The sequence below is a fragment of the Mytilus galloprovincialis genome, chromosome 4 (assembly GCF_965363235.1).
Source record: "Mytilus galloprovincialis chromosome 4, xbMytGall1.hap1.1, whole genome shotgun sequence".
Lineage (NCBI taxonomy): Eukaryota > Metazoa > Mollusca > Bivalvia > Mytilida > Mytilidae > Mytilus > Mytilus galloprovincialis.
The window spans coordinates 66,269,945-66,294,581 of record NC_134841.1 but is presented as its reverse complement, the minus strand read 5'-3'; the positions used below and the strand labels follow the sequence as shown (position 1 = coordinate 66,294,581).

Genomic DNA, 24,637 nt, shown 5'->3' with positions numbered 1-24,637 from the left:
CTTTAGTAAGATCTTAACCGGAAGCATGTTTGGGATTAAAGTTGTCTCCCTTGGAAAATCCCAGAAGGAAGTTTTAGGAATTTTTCAATGTTTCTTCACTGCATTCTTCTTCAAAATGGTTATCCAGAACATTGCACATACAGAATATGATAATAACAATCAAGAATTGACTGTTTTAAGTCGTCATTCTTTTGACAAACATGGACTCAAAATAGTTGGGGCTGTTTCAGTTATTTTTGTTCAACCACTTGGTAAGAAATTATGTGAAATTAGCTCCTCCTTGACATAAAAAAAACCCAGTTCCTCTTTCTAAATCGTATCAGGGTATTTCTGAAAAACGCACACAATTTTGAATGAAAAGGATGACTCGCAAAGTATATATTCTTGACCATAATTTGTCATTGACATCTATTGTTGATACTGTAATTTACAGTATCAACAATAGATGTCATATATGAGGCAGGCATAACCTGTGAATGGGGACGAAGTCTGTATGATTTTTTTTTATAAATCAAACATGTTAAAAAGAGAAATGGAAATACCGTTACGTTCCCGATTTTGGTTCTGTTGTTAGGGATTTAGTTGTGACGTTATGGCGTCATATTCAATGTAATTTAAACAAAGAACGTAACGTTTCCAATTTTGGTTCTGTTGTTAGGGATTTTAGTTGTGACGTTATTTAAGTTATGACGTCATATTCAATGTAAACAAAGAAACGCTGTCATCAGGTAACGTTTTTTTTATTTATAACAAACAATTTTTAAAAATGAATTAGTATTTAGTTCCTTTCTTAGACTTATAAATATACATTTTATTCAAAGTCTCATGCAAACAAGACAGGAAACGGAAGTAGATTTTTGCGCAGATCCGGAAATTAAAAAACGCGACAAAAAAAAATTGATTGATTTTGAGTTCATTAGTACAATGAAAATATCGGAAAAATTTTCCTTTTTTTTTTTTTTTTGAATTTTCTACTGTTATTGGGGACTTCGTCCCCATATAATTAAAGTGTCCTCTTAGATTTTTAAAAATATATTAGTTTAGATAAGTTTTGGCATTGTGTAACACGTCTCACTACACATACACAACTGTATGTGGTGTTCCATAAAATGAGGCAGGCATTACCTGTAAATAGGGACGAAGTTTGTATTCATTTTTTTTTTAATTCAAACATCAAACAAGTTGTTAAAAGAAACAGAAATACCGTAATGTTTCCAATATTGGTTCTGTTGTAATAGGGATTTAGTTGTGACGTTATTTAAGTTATGACGTCATATTCGATGTAAACAAAGAAACGCTGTTATAAGGTAACGTTGTTATAAGGTAACGTTGTTATAAGGTAACATTTTTTCATATCAAACAATTATTAAAAATGATTGGGTGTTGAATTCCGTCCTATATTTGTTGATATGTTGATAAATATAGTTTTGCTATTAAAAAAACACATAAAAAAAAATGTAGGCATTTTATTTATGGTTGGATTTTTATGCCACATTTATTGGCATTATGTTTTCTGGTCTTTGCAGGCCTCTAGAATAACTTTTTTTTTCAACTTGTCCTGTAGGACAAGTACATACCAAAATTTACTTGTCCAAATCAAATTGTTACTTGTCCAAAAAATTTCTATTAAAAATAACCTTTTTATATATTTTTAGTTGATTAAAGGAACAAAACGAATTTAAACAATAGACAGGATTTGATGTATTTCTTTTGATTTGAAATACTTTTCAAAAATATGAGTCAAGTTCAACTGAGTCTAGTCATGTCACAGGACTTAGGTTCTAGTTTTTCATCAATGCCAGTCTCATCAGACTCTAAACATGAGGCACCACCTGATAGGCCTGTACACTCATTGGATTTGTATAATCCTGTTTTTTTTTAAGTTGAAATGTTTATTGAAATGCAATCAATAAAAAGAAGAAGATAAGGTATGATTGCCAATGAGATAACTCTCTGCAAGAGACCAAATGACACAGAAATTAACAACTATAGGTCACCATATTGTCAGTATTGATTTTTTCTACTTTAATATGATCAAATATTAAGTGAATTTAATGGTATATAAAAAAAAAAATTGTGAAAAAATTACCAGTATGGTATTTGTTATAAGGAACAAAATAAGGTAGCAAAATGAGGTACTGATTTGTCTGGTCCGAAATATCTCCTGCCTTGCCAAACTGTCTATCAATCATGTCTACTAAATATGTCTCCTACGGTGCCAAACTGTCTATTAAACTTGGAGCTAAACCTGTAGAGGTGAGAACTGTCCTGTAAAGTTACCTCATCTACAAAGCGCATAGAATAGTATACCTGTTAAAAAGTACCTGACAAAGAACCAGTTAAAAATTATCGATTGCAAGTAAACATATTGAAGAAAAAGGTTTTGCATTTGAATAAACAGAATGCAGAAACATGTCAAACTAATATTGTTTTTTTGGTTTTTTTTATAATTACTTTGTTCATCAAAGTTGGATTAGATTTATTTTCTGCTGAATAATTGTACTTGTCCCGACGGGCAAGCTTGATACAGGTTTTACTTGTCCGACCTTTTTTCCCTCTGGTACTGGACAATCGGACAAGCGTCATTGTCGAGGCCTGCTTTGCATCTGACAGATGATCTGTCCATCTGTCTGTCCTGCTTCAGGTTAAAGTTTTTGGTTGAGGTAGTTTTTGATGAAGTGTAAGTCCAATCAACTTGAAACTTAGTACACATGTTCCCTACAGATGATATGATCTTTCTAATTTTCCACTGAACATAGAAAATAATGGTGCGGATAGGGCATCCTTGTACTGGGGACACATTCTTGTTTTAAATCAGGTGGAAAAACATACATGTACATGTAGAATTGTCTAAGTATGGTTATTTGGTCATTTTTTTTTCTTCAGTTTGTTTGTTTTATTCTGATCAATGTGAACATATTTGTTGTTTGTATTTATTTTTGTTTGTTCAACTTATAAATTTGGTAGAAAATATTAGAAATGACGATATGCTAAATTTCTTGACCAAAAATAATTATTGTGTTTATATATCTATATATATTCAGAAATAAAAAAATACTACATAATGGAAAAATAAAAAAGACAAGCAAATAAACAGCATGAACAAATAAATCTGAGACGTTATTCTTCTCCTACAGTCTTCAAGAATCTCCCAAGCTTATATATCTCATGGTGAAGCTTAAGCTTATAATTATATCATATATGCATGTGTTTCATGATAATGAGATGTGGTATATGATTGCCAATTTGACATCTATCCAACAGAGTCCAAATACTTCATGGATTCATTTATTTTCATGGGCATTATACATGAGTATCAATTGCAATTTTCATGGGTATTTGAAATTCAGGATTTAGAAAAGGCTGCATACATGTATATATGTATATGTAAACAAGCCTGTAGAACATTTGAACTTAATTGAACATTGATATATATGTGGTTTATCTAGATCTGTTTGTACAGCAAATTCCATGAAAATTGGTATCCCACAAATTATAGTGAATGCACAGTTATCATGGTTATGTGAATTTGAAGAATTATATGACTGTACAGCTTCATCAATGAGCAAAGCTTGTATTGTATTGGCAGCTGTAAAAGGCAGCAAAATACTTACAATGCATGTAAAGCAATTCAACCAAAAAACTAATAGAACAAAAAAGTCACTAAAAAACAAATATAATATAGTCAGATAAAAATCAACATTATGTACGACAACAAACAACAACCATTGAATTCAAATTTTGACGCTCCTGTTTTTGGACAGGCATTACAGAACAACACTAAAATATCCGAGTTTAATATGCTTGGGTTTGTTGAATGTAGTATTGAGGCATAATATCAGCCCTGCTTATCAGATGTTTCTGATTTCAAACTTACGTATTAAAAACTTAAATATGAATTATTTATCATTACAGATGGAAAGAATGAACAGTACGAGTTTCAGAATGAAGATAAAGTGTCATCATCACTTTCTGTCATCACTTTGCCAGCATCTTTTACACAAACAGTAGATTGCGACAAGCAAAGAAACCTTACCAATGATAATCCAAAAGGAATCAATCATATAGAATACAGATCAGACTTTGTATCTAAGGAAGGACTTAGTCATGAAAACAAAATCCCTGCAAGTTCTGGAAGCATTGGTGACGAATTTACAAACAATCATAATGTTAGCATTATTGATTTCTCCAAACAGAGACTGGAACCTTCATTGCATTCAACACCATTTCCAGAGAATCATGTTAACCAAAATCAAAACCAAAATCAAAACAATTTCAAATCACTAACTAAAACGGTGCCTAATATTTCCCCAAAAAGACCTTTAAATCAATTAACCTCAGCTGCAGTTAGAAGTGTCCTTAACCCAAATGTATTAACTAGTATTCCAAAAACTGTTCCTTTGTTGTCTCCGGTTCTTCAAGATAATACCCAGATTCCAAGGAAAATTCCTAAAACTGTTCAAATGGTTGCAAGTGAACAGACATTGAATGCTGTGGAAGGTCAACATGTTCACAGACATAATTCTCCGAATATACCAAAAGTTGTCGACGCACCGCACGAGAGGAGGGTGTTAAAGACAAAACCAAAGTTTATGAGGATTAAATCCCTGATTGTCACAAGGGATAAGAAACAAGATGTTTATTGCAAACTTTGTCAGCAGAAGTTAGATTCTTGTAATGATATTATGGTACATTCAGACCAACATAATCTTCATCTTGCGTGCTGTGTTTGTGAGGCTAAGTTCGGATCCTATTGCAACATGAGGCGTCATTGTATCGGCCATGTTCAGAGTATACTTTATAAGTGTTCTCTATGTCACTGTGCCTATAAACGAAAAGACAATCTAAATACTCACATTAAGAAACATTATACAAGTGGTGTAAGTAGTTGGAGGTGTCAAGTGAGAAATTCTTACCATCGTTCGATGTCACAATTATCCAAAACAAATACTGTTGCTAAGCCTAAAGTACCGAAACCACACATTCTGAATTCTTCCAGCATGCAAACTCACACTACATCAATGGCATCTTCTACTAGTTTATCTTCTGATCAATTTCCTTATCAGTTAAATACAGCAAAGAAAAGTGGTTTTGAAGTCAGAAAAACTCCAGATAGTTCATTGTTAAATCTTTCAGAAAGTCATATTGATTTAACCTCTGATGATGATCTTGTAGAAGTCGAAAATATTCTAGTAAACAAGCTATCCTCTGGACTAGAAACTTCCGATCTAACCAAATCAGTTCTAACAACAGAACCAAATCCGTGCTCAGAGGTAGAAGGAATGGAAAGTAATGCAAGTGAATTTTCTACTGAAAACAAGTCGAACAAACCTGTCTCTAGGTCACCTGACACAGAGAATCTTCAAGAACAAGGACAATCAGAACCTCCTAAACAAATAATGAACTATACTTGTAGCTCATGTAATTTGCACTTTGAACAAATCGACCATCTGAAGCGTCACATTGTATCTTTTCATTCAGAAGAACTTAATCCTTGTAGTGACACACAAAATAAGGGAGATAATTCAATTATACTGGAATCTGACATAAAAATTGAAACTATTGATACAAGTCAAGACTCACAGATTATAGATATTGGAAAACTAGGGGAATTTTCACATAATTTAGCAAAACAGTTAGTTGAAAATGTTCAGGACAATGTCATGCATGTTGAACATTTAAATATGGGTCATTATACTACCAATGAAAATAGTCCAAAACATTCTCAGAAGAACTCAATATATCATTCAAACTTGGGCAGTTACACTGCAAATGAAAATAGTCTAACAAGTTCAAATAACAGTGCAATCAATCATTCTGAAGGAAATGCACAGATGAATAATAGACCAATGAAAAAAGGTCGATCTGGCACTAGTTTAGGTTCTGTGACGCCAATATGTAGAGTATGTGGCTTCATGTTTAATGACATACAGACAGCAGTCGACCACAAAATGAATCATCCTGCAGAGATACCAAGTATGTTTGGTTGTACAATATGTAACACAGACCTTAGTTCACGAGAATGTTTACGTAGGCACATTAGAAGTCACATGGGAGAAGAGCATCGTTGTTCCTATTGTCATTCTAAATATAGTCGATTGGATAATCTATACACTCACATGAAAAACGCTCATGGATGGGTAAAACAAAAATATGGCCAATTTGGAAATGGTTAATATTGCACAAAACAATGTCTGTGATAATTATAGATTGCAGGATGTTGTATCATTTATCATAATTTTATTGTACCTGATTTTAAATACTTTTTTTATAGCTATCTCACCTGGCCTGAACTGTCAGTGTATGCAGTTGTGAACTTTTATATTTAACTTTTTTATTATCTATTCTGAAAATAACAAATCAATTTATTTGAAATAAAAATGATAAAAAATTCAATGTACAGTTATATAAAAGATAAATTAGAGAAAACATAATAAGAGAAAAAATTGTCAAGAGATTCCTAATTCCTGTTGGTAAATTTTACAAATTTTTATTTAAGATTATTAGGAGTCTCCATGAAACAAATACTCATCATCTAGTTTTTTATAGGTCATTTATATCTTATAGGTCCTAGTTGAACCAATTAGTCTAAAGGAAGATCAATCTTGTGCTTATTATTTACATTCTTTGAATAATTGGTCAATTAGTAGATACAATGTATCAGGATAATTTATGGAAGTTTTTAAAAGTCCTCACTTATTTCGATTGGATTTAAAAAAAACAGAATAAAATGAATGTAAGTTCCTTGATTTTTTTTTCAAACTTACATAATTATTATCAGGAGACCCACTCGTCATATATTTTTTTCTCTAAATGCTGATTTCCAAGGTATTTTTTTATTGAACTACAATGTCAAACATTTTTAGATTTGAAAAAGAACCATTCTTATATATTAGACAGTAGCTTTTAACTGCTTATGTCCTTGAAGACTATTCGGTTATACTTTTGCATATAAGTCAAATTGCCAATAATGGTGGAAATCTTGGGTGTAATATAAATTATATAGTCACTATAACTATTTTAAAAATACATAAATAAAAGAAATTTATTAGACTATTTGAATTGGATATTTTTGAAACATGATTGTTGGGTACAAAAAAAAAAGTACATATTTGTGTTGTTTTTTTTATTCTGTCATTCAGTTAACATGGAAAGATTGTTCATTGATTGTGATATTAGATAAAAACTAGAATAAGTATATGTTTTCACCATTATAATATTTATACCTATTGTGCCTTTCAAAAATCATCAAATCCTATGTTTGACATTTAAGGTTTTATTGTTTATGAATTTAGTTTTTCAATACATTCTGTATATTTTTACTATGTACAGTATTTACCATGTTCTTAGGAGAAACAGAATATAAAAAAAAAACATGATCACCTTGTTACTCTCAGCCATATATGATTTCAGAGCTCTATTAAAGAACTTTCTGAAGTTTTTCTCAACTGTTGCAGGCAACCTGAAAGTATTTTTTTCTGTGCAATTTATGATTTTTGCTTTTAATTTCCTGATAGGTGTGTCTTAAAACTTTGACATCGGCAATCTTATAATGAAGCCATTTTATTACAAAAGTATCTGCTGGCTGAAAAAAAGATGTAATAATTTATTTGTTGAGAAATGAGTAATTTTTAACAAGAGTTACTTCCCATTGTATGGTGAATTTCTTGTTTCACTGAAATATGTTTTAAGGATGACACAGTTGTCTCCCATGTGAGAAATATAAATATTCATATCTTCTCTAAATTATTTTTTTATACCATCTGGAAAATCTGTGATGTTTTTATGTTTGAGGAGAATGAATATACCGGTAGCCATATACTGCATAAAATATTGATTCTGAATAAAAATATAACAAGAATTTAAAAATAGTTCATCATAAGTATATTTGAAATGTATGATTTTAAAAATCATTTGAGACATTTTTTTTTATTGCAAGATAAAGTTTAAAAGTTCTAGCATAAAATAAAACTATTTGTAAGATATAGGAATACCTGTAGACACAATTTGAGAGTGGAGCATTCTCCAATTTTTGTTAAAGAAATTTTTCTTGAGTAACAAAATTAAGAAATTGTTTTTGTGGATATTTTTGGGAAATTTTGTGCCTAAATAATAAATTTCTGTTAAAATTTGCAAGAATTTGACATTACTAAATGGCTAAATTTGCAAGATGTTGTCGTCACAAAATGGCTGCGATTTTTTTACAGCTATTGAAATTATAATATTAAAACAGAAAATCAAATCATATTAAAGATTTGATATGATAAACAATTGTTAAATGCATTTGACTGAGAACAAAAATAGTTGAAAAAAAACGTTTATTAACATTATTGGTTAAACATGTTAAATATTTTCATTAGAAAATTGTCTTTCAAAATACGTCTTTTACTTTTAGCATGTTTAGATACTAAAATAAAGAATTGCACGATTAATCAATTTAATGTACTGTAGCTACAAATTCAGCCTCCAACCATACACATTTTCTTACCTTGCATTGATTTCTGAAAAAAGTTTTTAACCATTTTTATGCATATAAGTATTTTATGGTAAATGTATGTGAATATTATGTTTTTATATTACATTTGTATATGTATGTGTGCTTTTGCACTTGTTTTATGCATAGTTTTACATTAATATACATATAAATGCATGGTGCAGAATGATGTCTAGTACATTTTTATACAACCGCAAAAATAAAAAAAATTTTGGTCGTATATTGGTATCATGTCTGCGTCGTCGTTTGAAGACGGATGGTTTTCGGATAATAACTTAAGTATAAGTAAATAGAAATCATTAAAATTTTAACGCAATGTTTGTTACCACAAAAGAAAGATTGGGATTGATTTTGGGGTTACGGTCCCAACGGTTTGGAAATTAGGGGCCCAAAGGGGCCCAAAACAAGTATTTATCTGGTCCAGGACAATAAGTTGTGTATAAGTATTTCAATTGCTCTGATATTGTACAACAATGTTCATACCATAAAGTAGAGTGTTGAAATTTATTTTAAGGGTTATAGTGCAAACAGTCTAGGTATTAAGGGCCAAAAAGGGGCCAAAATCAAGTATTTTTGTAGTTTCGGGACAATTACTTATGTATTACTGTATGGATCTCTCTGACATGGTACCACAAGGTTCAATATAACTAAGGGAAGGCTTTGATTTAGTTAAGGGTTCATATCCCTGAACATTTAGGAATAAGGGGCCAAAAAAGGGCCAAAAAAAGAAGCATTTTTCTAGATTACAGGCAATAACTTGGGTTTAAGTGAATGGATCTCTCTGAAATTATGTTACAAGATTTCTTACTACAAAGGAAAGTCTGGAATTGAGTTTTGAAGTTCTTGCTCCAAGGTGGGAGGGGGGTTTCAATAAGTGAGGGATCAAAAAGGGGCCCAAATAAGCATTTTTTGTAGTTTTCAGTCAATAACTTGTGTTTAAGTGTATAAATCTCCCTGAAATTATACCACAAGTTTCCATACTACAAAGGGATGGTTTATATGGGGGGTTATGGCTCAAATCATTAAGCAATTAGGGGCAAAAAAGGGGGAAAACAAGGGTTTTTCTTGTTAAAGGACAATTTCGACAATTTAAACGCAGTGTAAGGGAGGTTATGCAATTAAGATTTAAAGAATACTGTTATATATATGTTTGATTACTTGATTACCTCCCTTACACTGCTTGTTTTCATAAAAGTACATAATATTCTCCAAAGTAGGGTACTTGGGACATTTTGTCAAAATGTGATGAATGTGTTCAATTTTCATACCTTAAAGCTTTAGGAAAACTTTGGCCACCACCTATACGAAACATATATATGATAACAAAAAATGGATAATGCTACGATTAAAATGGAATAACTTCTTAACGTGTAAGCTAACAATTTGGAGAACAAAAGTTTAAAGAAGAAATCTTCAATTGCACAGTATTGTGCAATAGATTTGTTAGATCTTTGACCACATTTATATTGTGACAAAAACGTATATTATGTCAAAAATTTGATCACAATCAAAATTCAGACAGTATCAAGCTTGAATATTGTGACCAAATTTGCCCCAACTGTTCAGGGTTCGACCACTGCGTTCATATAAAGCTGCGCCCTGCGGAGCACCTGGTTTGTATGTGTTGTTAAATTGGAACATTTGATTTATAGATTATAGTCTAATAGTGGAAGTCTTTAAGTTTTACTTAAAAAGTAGTGAAAGTTTATAACCACATTTGAATTACTAAGCATTAAGTTACATATTTGTGCTTAGCAGTACTTATGTAAAAAATCTTTAATTTATTCAAGTTTATGTTGAGGAATAAAAATTCAAATACCATATAAGTGTTTAGCTATAGTCAGTCAGTCAGTTGTTCAGTTTTTCACACTTTTTTTCTTCATGCTTGAAGATATTGATTAGATATTTGCCATATTGTTTTATTATCGACTGCTAGGAGTCGATATTAAGAATTGAACGATGGACAGTCAGTGCGTGAATTTTTCTTGCTACCTGATTGGAAGATATTACGAGACGTGAATAATCAAAGTTTATTGATTGGTTAGGACAATCCATACCTAGTAAATGTCCTTCAATCCCGTAGAGTATCGGATTTGTCCTCTCTATTTTAGCAATTAGATTTTGTCTGGTCATTAATCATGCATATTCATGATATTGGTACACAGGTAACTTTTATCTATAAATAGTCGAATCTTCTGGAGTTTTGTAAACAACAACGTTAAACCATATATATTACTTCATAACGTGTGACCTGACGTGTGTTGTAAAATTTGTTGATTGATGCACGTGGCTATTCTAGTAAATGAATAAATCTACAAAGCGAGAGCACTTTCCATTTTCATCAGCTAAGAGTCGACCGTAGCCCTTTTTGAAAGGCTAATGCTTGTCGTGACAAGTTACAGATCAAGTTCAAATTTTTCTTCCGGTCAGAGGATTTTGTGCAGAGTTATGGTCCTTTGACTAAGAAAATTCACTAAACTAATCAGTTTTCCACACTTTTTTTGTCATTCTTCAGTCTGTGCCAAATTGTTGAAGGGTTTGTCTGTCTGAAAAAGACATTTAAGTTTTTCTTCTATATTTCAACCAAAATTGATTTTGTTCAGAGTTATAATGGCCCTTAACTTAGAAAATGCACTCAAATAATCACTTTTACAGACTTTTTTGTCATGCTTGAAGATATTGACTTGATACATGTAAATAGTTTGCACCATGACAAGTTATAGATCAAGCTAGAATTTTTTTCCAATACAATGAATTTTTAACCGGTAGGGGACTATGCATAGCCATGCAATACTGACAGAAAGCTTGTTGTTATTGATGTGAAGGAAATGAGAAATTTAGGTAAAGCCATCATCATGGACATACTCTACTATGATATTTGAATTGTTTTACATTTTCATTCAGGGTCTTTTATACATGTAGCTGACTAGGTGTGGTATGGGCTTTGCTCATTATTAAAGGCCGTATGGTAACCTAAAGTTGTAATTTCTGTGTCATTTGGTTTATTGTGGAGAGTTATCTCATTGGCAATCCGACCACATCTTCGTTTTATATATAACCTACTATACCCAGCTAAAAAGACACCTTGTTGAATAATGCAAGCTTAGAGGTACTATAGAAAGTGAATTATTTCCTAGTTTGAATATATATACATGTATTGGTTTAGTACAGGTATCAAATAATGCTGACTGAATGAAAACTGTCTTTTAAACATATAGTGGGAATAGATTTACATGTATAAGAAAATATATCAATATTTAGTTTCAAAGCAGAGGCAAACTGTTTTAATTCACAGGCTCTAATAATATATACCAAGACTTCAATATGAAAACATCTGGAAAACACACCATCAGCTATACACTTTTTAATTATTGATATAGAGATATCAGGTGACAGAACACGGATAAAAGAACAGACACTTAATTTGATATGCAAAATAGAAATGGTGAAAAAAGTGAATCACAAAAAACAAGTTCAAGTATTAAACTACTTTTGTGTTTTCTGATCTGTGACAAAAGACAGAAGAAAGAAGACCTAAATGCTTATTACCTTGAATGCAGATGCCTTAATTTACAGAGTTTACATTTGACATATGCCCATTTTCCTTGACCTCAATATCTTGGTTCAGCAACTACTTGAAAACATGCATAATTTGTTATGTGAAAAACTCACTACTATAGTATAGCTTTAGGGTTTCATTGGTATAGATTTACCACTCAATTTAATGCTCCACGTTGAACAAATCTTCTATAAGTATTTATGCAAACTTAGGTAAAACCACGAAATTAAATATCCAAGAAAATGCTACTTTTCTCTTATCCACGGAAATAAATGAATTCACAGTGCATGTCTGTCAGTAAAGGATCACATGACCTTGACTTCATTTCAAGGATCCGTGATCAAGGTTTAAATTTTTCAGTTCAAGTCTGTATCTCAAACACTATAAGCAGGTCAAATATATATTTGGTGTATATAATTTTTATAATGTGTTTCACCTAAAGGTGTCATCTGACCTGAACTTTTCCTGATTCATTGGTTAATGTTATGTTTAGTGGATCATGTAATTTCCAGTTTGGTCTTTTTTCTCAAAAACTATAGCAATAGTGCTACATTTTGTACTTTTTGGGGTATGGAATTATTGTCAGGTGTCCATGTCTGGCCCTCTGACCTTGACTACATTTTCATGGTTCATTAGTCATTGTTGAGTTTTGTGGGTATATAATGGTTCTCAGCTATTATATTCAAATTGTTAACTATATTTGGTGTATTGAATGATTGCATGGTGTACATAACATTTGGCAGGATTCATTTGACCATGACCTAATTTTCATAGTTTTCTGGTTAATATTCAATTTTTATACACCTGTCTTAGAATTGGCATTACATTTCAGAGTGTGCACTCTTCTTTAAAATCATGTAATAACTGTCCATGTTGGTAATATAGAAAAGAGGTTAACAATTGGTATTGGTAATTCTGTACCTATAGTTGCATATTTTGAATGATATTGACAGAACAGTCCAGAAACAACAAGAACAAATGAATTGTGTTTATGCCCTTATGTCTAAAAGGCTTATTGTTTACCCAATCTGTCCATCTGTAAGGGTACATGCTGTATCTAGCCTCCTCCTTCAGTTTACACGAAAGAATTTTAATAATATGCAAGGATTTAGTACATATATTGCTGTTCCGTGTGAGCCAAGGCTCCATGTTGAAGGCCGTACCTTGATCTATAAATGGTTAACTTTTATAAATTATTTGGATGGAGAGTTGTCTCATTGGCACTCATACCACGTCTTCCTATATCTATATATTATACTAGGATGTCAATATTTTCGGAATCTTGATTTTCTTAAAATTTTTCTCATATGCTAGGAGCTGAAAATTTGTAATTTTTTTATAAACTTTATGCATGTGGAGTAAAAGGTATGTCTGGCTAACCCCTTTAGTTTTCATAGCAAGAACTTTTTGTATCATGCATAGTGTTATTCCATTATCAGAAGCTGAATCTACTATACATTTTCCTCAAATGACAGGATCTTGAACTTTGTCGTTTTAGGTAAAGTTATGCATGCAGGGTACATATTGTGTGAGACTAACTCCTCCTAGTAGAAATTTTAAGCTTCTACTTTTATTTTATGCAAGAAGATGTTAGCACAAGTATAAAGGATATATATGCATGTTTTCTGAAAAATCCATATTGTTTTGTACATAATTCTAGTCTGAATTTGTTTTTCTTTTAAAATTTATCATGTCAGGGCCTTTATAGATTTCTATTTGGTATGGATTTGCTCATTATTTGAAGACCTATGAGTGATAATTTATACATCATTTGGTCTGTGGTGGTTAGTTGTCTCATTGACAATCATACCACATCACTTTATTTTTGCAATTATCAGGAAAAATTTGAACATAAGCTATTGACACCTTCTGCCATGAATGAACAACATTTAAGTATATCATAAAAATTTCATGGCATTAGTTGCAGAAAAGACAGAAAAAGGAAATACAAATAACAACATATTTAATCTATATATAACAATACTAAATATAATTGTAAAAGTTCACAACATAAATATGAGAAATATACAAAAAAAATTATGGAATGTTTACAAATATAAATAACAAATGGAATCATTACAAAAAAATCATCATGGAAAATCAAAGAAAAACATGGAAACATGTAAAATAATAAAAATACAATGGATTTTTTAAGATTTGTCAACCAAATAAATGAATCTATATATCACAAAATAAATCTGTCTGACTTCATGGTTCAGCTAGCAAGCAAGCTAACCCAAGATATTACCTTAATTAGCTACATACTCATTGAAATCAGCTGTAATAAGTATGAAATACAATATAACCTTCATCAATCAGCTCATTGACAATTGCTTGAAATCTACATGAATACAATGTAAAGACAGTTCATCTATGCACTTTGTTTTTGTTCTCTAAAACGTAGTGATCATATGTTTCCATAAGAAAACCATGGTTTGTTATATTCGTATGTAATCATATAATTCTAATATAAAAGTTTTATTCTGACATTACTTAATCAATCGATCAGCAATTGCATGTACATGTAATCAAAAACATCAAAATTACACAAGAAAAAATACTAAACCCAAAAAGCTATAAAAAATGAAGATAAATTTCACCTTACAAAATAAAGACTGTGTAACAAATTAAATATTTATCATACTTTTGAAGTCCCAGAAAAATACTTAATAGTTGATATCCAATAGTCCATTTGCCAATTACCGATTCTGTTATTACACACTTTTTAAGCAAATTACTTCCAATTATCAATTGTCGACTGGTTCAATACTGGACAAAATTGGCATTTTCCAATGCAAAGCATGATGAATTGAAAGTGAAGAATCCGTTTAACTAGTTTTTCATTAAAATAATTTCTGATGTCAAAAGTACTTAGCTGAACAACAAATTAATGTAATAATAAGATTTAAAAACCTTAAAGATAACTCACATTAAGCACTGGTAAATTTGCTCTTTCTGCTGGCTCTCCATTGTAAATAAAAATTAATGTCCCTCATAAGGGAGACAATTTAAAAAGGGATCTCTAATTACAGGGTCAATAGCCTATTGTTTTTGTGACTTTTGATTTAAATTTTTTTATAAAACAAATGGTGACAAATCTTTTTTTTCAATACTGGAAACAAAACATGAAAATCACATAAAAATAAGAATAAATTTTGGAACTAAGTATACCTTCACTTAACATGGCTTTGTTCTGTTAGAATATAATGATTAAGCAAAATAATTCTGACCTTGAATGGTCAAGGTCAAACTAATATAGCTGACACAAACATATTTTTCAAAAATTATCTGTTAATCACCCACTTTACCAAAATCTTTGATCCACCCTTGCACTTAAACACACTTATATACATGTATCAATTCATGTTTATCTATCCTTGACTGAACATATATTAGTAGGTTTTTCCTCAAACTTCAAATAAACACCACAAAAGATCACAATATTGTTCAAGTTTAAAACAAACAAAAATCTCCTTATATTCATATCAAAAGAAAACAAACACTAATTGGTTGTGTGTGGCCTACAGTATGTACCCTATTTTGATAAAAAAATTAATCTGGTGACCCAAAAGAGTTAAAAAGAAAAAGAGCAGAAAGATACATTGTGTTATATATATTCCTTCCATGATTTTTAATCACCTTAAAAACAAATGAAGATTTTAACTGGGGTATACATTTAAATGTCATCTACTGCAAACATTGTTTAACCTTGTCAACCTGTCTTTTACCTAGATTATAGTACAATATTTGGAATGAATCAAATAAAAGTTCATATTCCTAAATTTTGTCCTGACATAATTTTATTTTTTTTTCAAGAAAACTACTACAAAAGTCAGAAAATTACAAAAGAAATTTTTCAAGTTAACTGAGCAATATATTTAATTAAAATGTGTTTTTTTTTTATATTCAAAAGAATAAAGATATTAAGTGGATTCATTGAAGTCAAACAACCTTTTAGTCTCACAATAATTCTATACTTGAGTTCTGAGATAAGCAGTTTTTTATGTCCCAATTTCATTTACACACAAAAGTCATGTGATAATGTCTACAAACGGATGCAGTGTAAGCATCAATACAATGTTTGAACACATCAACTAATGGGTGATGTCACCTTAAAGTTGGTTTTGAACAGGATGAGGGGCTCACACTAAAAGAGTGTGGTCAAATTTTAAGCAGAAACTATCCAAATAATTCCATTTTCTAAATTCTGCTGAATAAATAACTTTGTGTATGCATAGAAAAATGTCACATGGCATTACTGTTTCATCCTATAAGCTGAAACAACAATTATCTCAGAACTCTCTTTTTGTAATTATCAATTTTGCTTATGCGCAATTTGTGATTTATGAAATTAGAATATGGGACACAACTCTAAATAAAATAAATTAAGTTTGTTTGTGTCAGAGCAAATTTCTTATTACACATGTTACAATCTAAGCTTCAAAGTAACACAGTTTATATTTAATTCTCTGTCACATAAATGCTTCATTTGATTTCATTAAGCACTTCATGGTCTTACTATTACAAACATATTTCTGATTTAGAGTTATCTCCCATGACTATGGTTTATTCCCTCAACATACAAATCTAAACTGTATCATTGAGATTTCTTTGGTCAGGATGTGTATTCTTTATATGTCTTGTCAGATTATCTTTTCTTGTGAATTTAGATTTACAATACTGACATGAAAACATGACACCGAAATGCAACTGACAATGGCGGTAAAGAGAGTCATAACCACTGAGCTTTGTAAAGCAGACGACACATGTAGCTGGATCTATCTGACCAGGATGTTGTTGTGTTCCGTGCTGGACAACTTGCGCCCCGGAGTCAAGATACATACCGCATAGCCGACAAATAGTCAATTCACTATGAAGGGCAATCCTACGTTTCTTTGGTTTACTTTCTGTCTCTTTTTGTTTTGGCCTTTGAACAACATGATTGTGTTTGTTCTGAATACTCCCTGGTTCATATAAATGTTTAGCAAATAAAGCATCTGTATCTGGCAAGATTAAAGCACTTGGCTGTGTCTGACTTTGGTATATCTCAGTACCGCAATTCCCAGTTTCTGGTTTAATTTCATTTTCTTCTTTCTCTGAACTACATGTATCATATAGGGACTGACACTTGATCCAGCTTTCTAAATCTATTTCTGATTCCTGTTTGATTTGTGATGGATTCAACAGTAGTTCAGTATTTGATGACACCTGAACTTCAGATGGTTTGTTTGAAGTTTCACTGACATTTTTTACACTTTCAATTCTTCCAATATCAAAAACATTGGAATTTAAAAATTCATCCACTTGTTGTCCTTCAAATGTTTGATTTTCTTGAATAACGATTTCAGAGCAAGCATTATAGTCACTTATATCTTGTTCTTTTTCATTCAAAGATTTACCCTGGTGATCTGTTTTATCAAATTCATCAAGCTGGTCTTTAGAATCTTCTTCAGATGACATTTGGTCATTAGCTATATCTTCCCCATGTGTTCTCACTATATGAGCTTTCATCTCAGCAAGGGAATGGAAACCAATATTACATGCACTACACATGTAATTCACTCCAGCATTTTTCTCAAAATTATCCTCTTTTAAATCAATTTCTAAAATTTCAGCGCTTAAAGGCTCAGCATTTTTAAGTTGATCAGATATTTGTGGTCCAATGGGTCCTTTTATATGTTTACTGGTCAATATTGATCTTAACACAGGCAACTTCTTCTTGCAATGGAGGTTATCCACAATGGAGTTTAACTTAGAAGTTTTATCAATAAACTTTGTTGCTGTAGCAACACCTCCAACTTTTGTAGGTTGTTCAAATGTTGGGAAAACAGGTGAAAAGTTAGATGGGTTATCATCTCCAAAAACATCAGACATTTCTTCTTGTTCAGTTAAATCTTTAGAGCCACTTTGAACCTTTTCTTCCAAATTTGGTGTATCTACTGGTTTCCAATCAGTAGTCTTATGGGTAACATTAAAGTGACGCTTTAAATTATCTTTCCGTGTAAAACAAGCATAGCAACATGGACATGGAAAACTGCGTTTCTGCATATGAGCAATGCTATGTCTTATAAAACTACCTCTAGTGGTGAAAAACCTGTTACAAACAGGACATACGCTGGATTTCCCATGAACAGTGTTATGGTTTATAAGTTCCTTATATGTACCAAGCCGTACATTGCATGTCAGACACCTAGGAATATTTTTAGAATTTTGTTGACTTCTTTGTTGGTTTCTAACTTTTGACACAAAATCATGTACTTTGTGAGGTGGTTCATGAATTTTCTCTGGAACTTTCTGCTGCAAAGACTTATTGTGTTGTTCTATAGCATATTCAGCCTCTAATTCAGACAAATAGCCTTGTGCAGGCACACCCTCCATTGCTGACTTGTTGGAACCTTGAACATCATAATCATTAACAGTACTTGGTAAAGTTGAATCAAAACTATTATTCACAGGAGCTATCAAACTGTTTAACTGATCACTCCTAGAATCTATCTTGTTCTTGTTTATAGCTGTATCTATTCGTGGTTCAAGTCTTATATATTTTTCAGTCTGATTTTGGTTTTCATGGTGATTTTTTTGTGACAAATTAGAGATATGATTGGTATGATGTTTATCTGAAGATTCTGAAAATTTTAAATTTGTAAACTGGTATGAGTAAGGGGTGGCAGTTGCTTCATTTGCAGAGCCAAAACCTTGTAGAGATGATCTTGATAAGCCAGATGAGATTTTGGGAACAGCGGCTGTCTCTGAATTGGTTCTCTGTAGTGGTATACCAGATGATGATGTCTCCTGTATATCTGTACAGAAACCAAAGAAATTAAAGTTAACAATTAACATATAATTATATATATGAGGGTACAAATGGTCTTAATGCTTTCTCATCAAAGAGACTAAAATATTTATTGCATTATTACATTACATTACATTATATTACTGTCAGCGTCAAAGTGAATAAACATCATTTATTGTTAATGCTACTTTAACCATAATTTTATCAATAGTTATCTTATGGGTATCCCATCTCCACCCTCATATATATGAATAATACATGCCAAATAAGTAAAGATTCATTTATTTTGGGATAATGAAGGACAAAGTTTCAATATAAGCTCAGCCATTTATTGATAGGGGCAAATGATGATGAAAAATTTATATTTTTATTTACAAATGAAAATTTGTGCTATCATTCTGCCAAAATCTGCCATGATATTTTAATTCAAAGGAAGAATGTTTTATATTGATAAAAATGTTTTGTATTTTTATCCGGCTGTCCTTTTTTTTTTATGTAAAAGTCTCTCATAACTCTTTTGAGAGTGGCTCTCGAATGTTTTTAAGATTGTTTTGTACTTCTAATTAAAACATGTTTTATATATTGTATTCATGTTTGTATTGTACATGTACAGAGGTGAGACTATAATAAAATATTTGATTTGATTTGATTTACCAAATTGTATTTGTGTTTTGAAAATGGTATTGACTTTCTATTATGTTTCATCTGTACTATTAAATCTAAATATATACTGCAATATTTTTTTCATGCCTTAATCCTATCGAAGTCAGGAGCCTGTTATTCAAATATTGTCGTTTAATGGTGTTGTTCATAGGTGTTTCTTATTTCTCATTTTGTATATAGATTAGAACCTTGGTTTTGCTGTTTCAATTAAATTACACTAGTCATTTGGGGCCCCTTATAGCTTGCTGTTCAGTGCATGTGTGAGCCAAGGCTCTATGTTGAAGGCTGTACTTTGACCTTTTATTGTAAACTTTTCATACATTATGACTTAAATGGAGAGTTGTCTCATTGGCACTCATACCACATCTGCATATCTACAAACGTATATTCATTATTATTCATTGGATACCAATTTTCTTGAATTTCATGGCTAGAGGCCAAATTGGTACCCTAAGTATTCAAATCAATCACTGAATATTACTGACCAGAAGGTATATTTGGCTTTAAATGTCCTCCAAATACAGATGGCATAGGAACAAGAGATAGTGAAGCTGGTATTGTAAACTTTGGATTATTTGATGATCCTGTTTCACCATCTATACCACTTAAATCTATAACAGAGCCACCAGTTCTTGTTAACTGTGGTATAACACCTACAAAATGCAAACAAAATATTTGAATGAGTCCTGGTGCTAAGTGCTTATCATCCCAAAACAGTGTTTACATGTATCATCACTAAACAGTAATGAATACATGAACTAAAATATTGTGAATATCTTTTGGGGTAACAAAAAAAAAACCAGTCGAACAGCAATTTTACATTATGTAACATAAATTATTGCTATTTTAATAAATATTCCTTTGATCTTGCTGACTGACAATAATCTATAAATATGATTAAAGTGTTGTTAGGTTTGGTGTTGAAGTAAGTGTTATAAAAAAATGTGTGCCATTGTGTGGTTATTTTTGTTGATTAACCATATCATTAATACTTTTTCTCTTATGATAGTTCAAAAATCTTGCGTTCGTCTTTCTTGTTTCTTAAGATAGCTATTTTTATTATGCTTAATTTAGTTTTTTTTAGCAGCAAAATAAACTTTATCTAAAATACTTAAACTACGTAATGCATTTTGTAATGTGGTATTCTCAATATCTTTGTTCCTTTTCAGAGATCAAAATTACCAGAAATACATATACATTTATATAACACTTTAGTTTACTCCAAAAGTAATTAATTCCACTATTTTCAAAGGCCTAAGCACTTATTTGAACAATTCATTATCAGGTTTGATTGTACCAAGTGTATTAGTAAGTAGAATAGACAATTTAGTAGTGAAACAATGGCTTGAAGACGAAATAAATCTATATAAGGTGTTTTGTGTAGCTTCGGAAGCCAGTACATAGTTGGGACTTTCACTGTATTTGGTTTTGCTTGTAAAGAAGTAGCTAAAAGTTTAAGTTTGTTACAGATGTCGCTTTCTAAAAAACAAGTCAGTTGGAATGTTGGTGAATTCGTGATTTGCTTTTGCAGAACCTCAAAGTAAACCATGTTTTAAAACATATATTCAACATGTTCTTTTCAGCAGCATGCTTCATTGTACATGCATATACATGTATGCTGTATGCAAAAGCACATTTGTGCACGTTTCCCCATGGCAAAATAATAACCTGCTAAGGTTGGTTCTACTGTGTCGCCATCTTGGATCAACAATATAGAAACAGCACCAACAATCTTTGGAATCTTTTTGTTTATTGTAAAAGGATGTCTGCTGTGTAATATCAGTTCTCCATCTTCTGTATTAAACACTGCTTCTGTAGAATTCCAAACCACCATTGTAATAATGTCTACAATTGAAAATTCAACATTTGTTAATAAAATATCACAAACACCGTAATTGCAGGGAAGAGGGAAGGAAAACAAATAAAGTGCAAGTAGTCTATGGAAGAAAATTAAATTAAAATGTGACTTCATTATAATGAATTAAAAGCTTTATAATGAATGAATAATGCATTCCTACCTATATGATTTTCACATACATATACATGTAGCATGGTAAATAAAATAAAAACTAAGATTTTAGATAAAACTTATGCATTGTTATGAGAATGTACATCTCTGATGAGCCAACAATTTCTAGAATTAATCTTTTTTCCTAACCTGAAAAAAATAAGTGGTGAAGAAAAAATCATATGGTGGTGAACTTTATTTTTTGCTACAGCCATTTGAAAGTACCCAATTCTTATACATGTTATAAAACTGAAATGTCAGCAGAATACATCCTTAACCAAACTTTGTATTTACATTGTATCATACGACATAGATCAAATTTATCCGTTCAGTGTATGTTCATTTGCTTGTGTTAATGTGTCTTTTGATTGAGTTACATCGTAAGTCATTTCATTTTATAGTGTGTCTTTTTATGTTGTGATGTTACACTATTATTTCAGGTATGGGTAAAGGTTTGTACCTATTATTAAGGCTATTCAAACTTTTAAAGCTGCTGCATTTGTTTGTACCTGTCCTATGTCAGGAACCTCAGTTATCTGATGTTAAGCACTGTAATTAATAATGTTCAGTGGTTTATGTTTGTTGATGTGGTTCATAAGTGTTTCTCTTTTTTTTTGTATAGATTAGACAGTTGGTTTTCCTGTTTGAATGGTTTTACACTTGTCATTTTTTGGGTCCTTTACAGTTTGCTGATCAGTGTGAGCCAAGGCTCTGTGTTGAAGACTGTTCTTTGACCTATAATGGTTTGCTTTTAAGAATTGTGACTTGGCATGGATGGGAGAGTTGTCTCATTGCAGTCATTGGCACTCAACCACATCTTCTTATATCTGTACATAAATTCAATATTTTTGATTCCAAAATGTTGATCTGAACCAAAATTCAATTAGATTATCTAATTTTGACACTTGCTGTAATCACCAATTAAGCCAATAAACATTTTATCTAAGTTTTCACACCTGATTCATCAAATAAATTTAATTAAATTACCTTATACACAAATGTATAATCAGGTGGCAATTATAATCCATTCAAAAAAGAATTTAAACTTTTTGGTTGGATAACATGTTTTTTAATATAAAGTTTATATAGATATATATCATATAATTATTATTCTCGCTAATTTCTTAATTTCGTATTAGAAAACACCTTTTGTTGACCATGTCAATTGATACATAAAACTTGTGGAAAATTTCCCTGGTACAATCTGTCAAGTCTGTCAGGTTAACTATTTTTGTAAAAAAAGGCTTTAAAAAGCATATTAGTTTATATCAAATATATCTATAAATCTCACAGACTTCTTAATTTCATAAAAGTATATTGTAACATAAAAGCACTTTATATATCGATCAGTTCAATATATTGAAAACTTATATTGGCGACTGTTAAATCTGTCTGGTCTACTTTAATTGCTCAAAACAATTTTCATTGTGAGTATTGTATCTCTTATATGTCAAATTGTCTAAGGTCGCCTATAGCTAATATAAAAAAAGTTTTGATCATTTATATGGGTACGAAGTCCCCTATTACAGTAGAAAAATCAATAGAAAAAAATGAAAAAAAAAAAATCGGGAAAATTTCCTGAAATTTTCATTGTACTAATGAACTCAAAATTGTTAAAATTTTATTTGACTCTTTTTTTAATTCCCGCATTTGCGCAGAACGCAGAAATCTACTTCCTTCTTCTAGTCTCGTTGTTGTGAGACTTTGAGTAGTCTAGTAAAATATAAGACTCAAGGAACACAATACCAATATTTCATTTTTAATAATTCTTTGTCTTTGATATGAATAAACGTTACCTGATGCATTGTGTTTCTTTGTTTACATTGAACATGAGGTCATTACTTAAATAACGTCGCAAGTAAAATCCCTAACAACAGAACCAAAATTTGAAACATTACCAGATTACAGTATTTCTGTTTCTTTTGTTTTTTTACAAGTATGTAAGTTTCAAAAAAAATAATTCATACAAACTTCGTCCCCATTCACAGGTAATGTCTGCCTCATATTATCTCATATGGTCAAAATTTGGTCATTCGCCTTGTCATTAGTGTTACATACAAATGTGCACAATCATGACAATTTTAAATTATTATCATCATGATCATGATTACAGAAATAATCTAATTCTAAATTTTCAGTTTGACATTTTGTAAAGTAATTTGAATGTTCTGTGGTATATTTTGAAAATTTTATTGTTTTTTGTGTAGTTCTGTTGTTTATTTTGGGTGTTCTGTGGTAAAAAGACATCCACACTGCATGTGTTTATTTGCCACTGACTTCTGTTATCCCTTCTGAATAGAACATACAAATAAATGTCACTCTACAAATACAAATGTATACCTATAGTGTACACAGTTACAGATAATAAGTCATTCAAGTCAATTATTTCCTGTAATTACTTTGATCTATTTACTGTTGTAAGCACAGGCACTTGTTTCTGTCCATAGGAAGGTCTATAATCCATACATGGATAGTCAACCTTCTTATGGATAGAAACAATTGCCTGTGGTTTTAAGTAAATATTGATAAATTTCCATATAACTTATAATAAGTACAAGTGCCTGTAAAATATAAACCTTAGCACTTTATTAACTTAACACAAAAAATAAGAATATGCGCCAAGGTGTCAATTTATGGAAAATACAGGTGTGTACAAAATGATCTACAAGAGTTGGGTATTTTTTTTAACAGAGACAAATAAGTTTATATTGTGTCTATGGTCTACCAAGGATTTAAGTTACATTTGTATATGGGTCTACAAATGACTGTAATGTGTCTGAAATCCTACATTACAACGGGTTAGATGGAACAGAATATTAATTTGTGTCACTACGAATATTGTCCTAATTACTATAAATAATCACTTTGTCAATAAACATTACCAGTATACAATTTAACTGTTTACTATGTCCTGTTTGGCAACATTGTCACCTGAACTGTTTACCGGAAGTAATAATTTATTTTTAGGGGAGACTTAATTGTATTTATCCTGCAAATTCAACAAATTATTTCGTTTTAAAACAATGATGAATCCAAAGTCTAGTCTGATATACAATATAAGTTGTTTTAAAGTCATTTTTTTGTTTTGTTTATAGATCAAATTTATTATAAATTGTATAT

The 24,637-nt window shown here is 30.9% G+C and overlaps 2 protein-coding genes across 2 annotated transcripts; one reads left to right on the top strand and one right to left on the bottom strand.

Annotated features, from left to right (window-relative positions):
* The first annotated feature begins 28 nt into the window (after positions 1-28).
* LOC143072740 (uncharacterized) lies at positions 29-10,320 on the top strand. Its single transcript, XM_076247836.1, has 2 exons — positions 29-251; positions 3,916-10,320. The coding sequence occupies exons 1-2, from the start codon at positions 116-118 to the stop codon at positions 6,174-6,176; spliced, it is 2,397 nt and encodes a 798-aa protein (XP_076103951.1). The 5' UTR covers positions 29-115; the 3' UTR covers positions 6,177-10,320.
* Positions 10,321-13,999: 3,679 nt separating this feature from the next.
* On the bottom strand, positions 14,000-24,463 carry LOC143072737 (uncharacterized). Its single transcript, XM_076247831.1, has 4 exons — positions 24,400-24,463; positions 21,178-21,354; positions 19,995-20,162; positions 14,000-18,853 (listed from the first exon to the last, which is right to left on the bottom strand). Exons 2-4 carry the CDS (start codon positions 21,341-21,343, stop codon positions 16,641-16,643), a joined length of 2,547 nt encoding a protein of 848 aa, XP_076103946.1. The 5' UTR covers positions 21,344-21,354; positions 24,400-24,463; the 3' UTR covers positions 14,000-16,640.
* Positions 24,464-24,637: the final 174 nt, after the last annotated feature.

Excerpts from the sequence above, each read along its gene's own strand:
- LOC143072740 (XM_076247836.1), top strand. The coding sequence starts at position 116 with ATGGTTATCCAGAACATTGCACATACAGAATATGATAATAACAATCAA. Across the intron at positions 252-3,915 it reads TATTTTTGTTCAACCACTTG|ATGGAAAGAATGAACAGTAC; the intron begins GTAAGAAATTAT and ends TTATCATTACAG.
- LOC143072737 (XM_076247831.1), bottom strand. The coding sequence starts at position 21,343 with ATGGTGGTTTGGAATTCTACAGAAGCAGTGTTTAATACAGAAGATGGA. Across the intron at positions 20,163-21,177 it reads AGTAGAACCAACCTTAGCAG|GTGTTATACCACAGTTAACA; the intron begins GTTATTATTTTG and ends TGCATTTTGTAG. Across the intron at positions 18,854-19,994 it reads AAAGCCAAATATACCTTCTG|ATATACAGGAGACATCATCA; the intron begins GTCAGTAATATT and ends GTTTCTGTACAG.